General features: G+C 36.2%; 1 protein-coding gene across 1 annotated transcript in view; it reads right to left on the bottom strand.

Annotated features, from left to right (window-relative positions):
* Positions 1–3,795, bottom strand: part of LOC106876196 (tRNA dimethylallyltransferase) — a 170,886-nt gene that overhangs the window by 146,563 nt on the left and 20,528 nt on the right. Inside the window, exon 3 of the mRNA XM_052970466.1 lies at positions 825–967. Within this exon, the coding sequence (XP_052826426.1) occupies positions 825–967 (143 nt within the window). The remainder of the gene's footprint in view (positions 1–824; positions 968–3,795) is intronic.

Here is a 3,795-nt window from a genome sequence, read left to right as displayed (position 1 = left end):
AACACATGGTTCCGGGTTCAGTCCCACTGCGTGGTACCTTGGGCAAGTGTCTTCTACTATAGCCTCGAGCCAACCAAAGCCTTGTGAGTGGATTTGGTAGACGGAGACTGAAAGAAGCCTGTCGTATATATGTGTATATATGCATGTGCATGTATATGTTTGTGTGTCTGTGTTTGTCCCCCCAACATCGCTTGACAAGTGATGCTGGTGTGTTTATGTCCCTGTAACTTAGCGGTTCAGCAAAAGAGACCGATAGAATAAGTACTAGGCTGAAAAAGAATAAGTCCTGGGGTTGATTTGCTCGACTAAAGGCAGTGCTCCAGCATGGCCGCAGTCAAATGACTGAAACAAGTAAAAGAGTAAAAGAGAGTAGAGCAATGAGTCGTAATGTCACTCAACTGGAAACAAGCAAGATATTGACATTCATACACATTTACACACACACACAATGGAATTACTATTGTTTCTGACAATCAAATGCACTCAAAAGGCATTGGTTGGCTATTCCCAGCTTGCTATGTAATGGGACTGAACTTGAAACCACATGTCTGCAAAGTAAACTTTTCAACCACACAGCCATGCCTGCAAAGTTTATGGCCTTACTCCAAATGTAAATCATCTTTGTTAAATGACAGCCCCTTTTGTCATGGCTCATTGCATAATAGGTTAACAAATAACAGCTTAAGCAAACCAAAACCAGAGAAAAAAAGATAAATAAGTAACAGAAGAGGGAGCATGTGAAAATGGATACTTGTTTCGGTGGTAAATCAACTATAACAACTGTATGGAAGCATGGCTATTTGCTCTGTAATAAAATATAATACCTTCTTGATCACACTGGATCCAAAATATACAGCTCTTCGGATAACGAAGTGGGCCACTGATTGCATCTAACCCAACTGGCTTGTGTTGTTCTTTCAGGATTTCACTCTTGGGAATTCCATGTTTGTCATAGATTTCCAAGGCCCTGTTCGAAAAAATGAGATGTTTTTTTTTTTGTCTCATTAAAATAATAATAATAATAATAATGATAATTAATTCGTTTTATTGGCCACAAGGGCTAATATCAAATAAAAACATGTAAGGACAAAGACAGGACGAAGGTTACAAAAGGTTTTGTCCGAAAAGGTAGGAAAGTTCATCTAAACGGAGGAAGAAAACGGAGAAAGATATAATAAATAAATAGATAAATAAATAAATAGAACTCCCAAAGGGGGAGGCGCTTCGAAAAAGGAAAGGTTACACGTGGAAAAACCCATAAAACCACGGGAGCCTGGTCAGAAAAAATAAGAAAGGGGTATAGAGCCCTTTCTCCTTTTACATTACCTTTTTTTTTTCTTTTTTTTTAATAATAATAATAATAATAATAATAATAATAATAATAAATAATAATGATGATAATAATAATAATCCTTTCTGCCATAGGCACAAACAAGGTCTGAATTTTGGTGAGTGGGGTAAGTTGATTACATCAACCCTAGTACTCAACTAGTACTTATTTTATCAACCCTGAAAGGATGAAAGACAAAGTCAATCTTGGCAGAATTTGAACATAGAACATAAAGACAGATGAAATGCCACAAAGCATTTCAACTGGTGTGCTTGTAATTCTGCCAATTCACCGCCTTAATAATAATAATAATAATAATAATAATAATTATAATAATAATAATAATAATAATAATAATAATAATAATTATAATAATAATAATAATAATAATAATAATAATAATAATAATAATAATAATAATAATAATATGGGAGTACATCAACAGTGAAAGAAGAAACATGGCAGAATATTTGGTAAACAGCAAACAAGACCCACTATGCTGCTAATGCAGAAGGATTTACCAAAAATGGACTTGAGAGTGCTAATGAATTCTGATCATGAATAGACAATGAGAGAGAAGAAACTCTATCCACATAGAATTACATGGCCAATTCCACCGTGAAACTAACAACTTAAAAGACCAGGAGGCATGATGGAGGTGGCTCATGGAGGATACCTTGAAAGCCTAATCATCATTGCCCAGGATCAGGCATTGAATACCAATTCAGTGAAAAAGGGTATATACTACATAAGTGCAATGGACTTCTGCAGAATGTGTGGGAAGAGGGTTGAAAGCATGACTCACATTGTTAGTGTTTGTGAAAGTCTTGCACAGAAAGAGTACAAGTGCAGACACAACAAGGTAGTGCAAAACCTCCACTGGCTGCTATGCCAAAAGTATGGATATGAGGTAACGGGTGCTTGGTACCAACATACACTAGAGAAGGTAATGGATGAAAAGGGGAAGGCAAAAATCCTCAGGGACTTTGACTTCCAGACAAAGTGTTAGAGCACTGAAGGCCAGATATAGTAACCTTTAGGAGAGACAAACAGGAGTGCCTAATACTCAATGTGGCAGTGCCAGGAGATCAACATACTATCATGAAAGAAAGAGAAACGATTGATAAATATGGAGACCTGAGAATTGAGATCACCAAGGTGTAGCAGCTACGAGAGTCAAACATAAAGGTGATCCCTATTGTCATTGGAGCATTGGGTTCACTACCACCCAACCTGAAGAACCATCTAGAAACTTTAGAAATACCCTATAATCTAGGTGACTTTCAAAAATCGGCATTACTTGGAACTGCACACATGTTGCATAAAGTACTGTCTGTCTGAGACCCTTGTTGGGACTTGACAAACAATACAAACCCCCAATAGACAATATCTTCAATCAACAACATCATAGCATTGGATAGTGTGTAATATCTTAAACAACAACAACAACAACAGCAACAACAACAGCAACAACAACAACAATAATGATAATAATAAAATCTGTGCTAATGCAGTAACAGGCAGTGGGCTTTCATGGCTTCTCATCTTAACTGATTGGAAGTGTTATTATGTACATTGTTTTGTCATGGTATCAAAGATGTGCTACAGCAAATATTCTGCTTAATACCACAGATTTGCTTGTCAGTTGTTTGACCGTAACCAGTTGAGCATGTCCCTTGGTGGCTGACGATATGTGCATCTCTGATTATGAGCAGAAGCAGTGGGGGAGCATCATAGCGATGTGTTGAGAGGAATTCTTTGGGGTTTGAATAATTCACCTCTGGAAACATAGGTGTTTCGTTCAACATCCTTAAACAACCTTTATTCAGGGACCTTTTGAGCAGGATGGGCTACTCGATCTGAAGAAAATTCTAACTGGGCCCCCACCTGCAAGGTCATGTGTAATTTATCTTGATAAGAGTTCACCATGTCTCGCACATATAGTTGTGATGCATATGCCTTGTGTACCCTTATCAGATGGGTAATTATGATGGGTATACTAGGCTTCATATATTTTACCCCAGTTTCACTTTGATTGCATGCTCTGCTCTATCACTCAATAATAATAATAATAATAATAATAATAATAATAATAATAATAATAATAATAATAATAACAATTATTATTATTATTATTATCATTATAATAATGATAATGATAATAATAATAAAACAGTGATAACATCTTTGTAGTAAATAGTGTTGTTGTTGTTAATTGCACTGTTTTATTTTTCTGTATATCTTTAGTTACAGGAATTACAGTTGAAGAAATGTTATGAAAAAGGAAGATCATAAAAATGAATGAATCCATGAGTTTGACCACTGTCAGTATGATTACTGACTGCCTGTCCAAACAGGTTCACATACACAGCCAACACTTTCACTCTCTTTGCACTCACATAATGTATCTCTTTCTATCATTCTCTCTCTCTCTCTCTCTCTCTCTCTCTCTCTCTCTCTCTCAC

The sequence above is a fragment of the Octopus bimaculoides genome, chromosome 9 (assembly GCF_001194135.2).
Source record: "Octopus bimaculoides isolate UCB-OBI-ISO-001 chromosome 9, ASM119413v2, whole genome shotgun sequence".
In the NCBI taxonomy this organism is placed as follows: Eukaryota; Metazoa; Mollusca; class Cephalopoda; order Octopoda; family Octopodidae; genus Octopus; species Octopus bimaculoides.
This window is presented reverse-complemented; position numbering and strand designations above follow the sequence as displayed.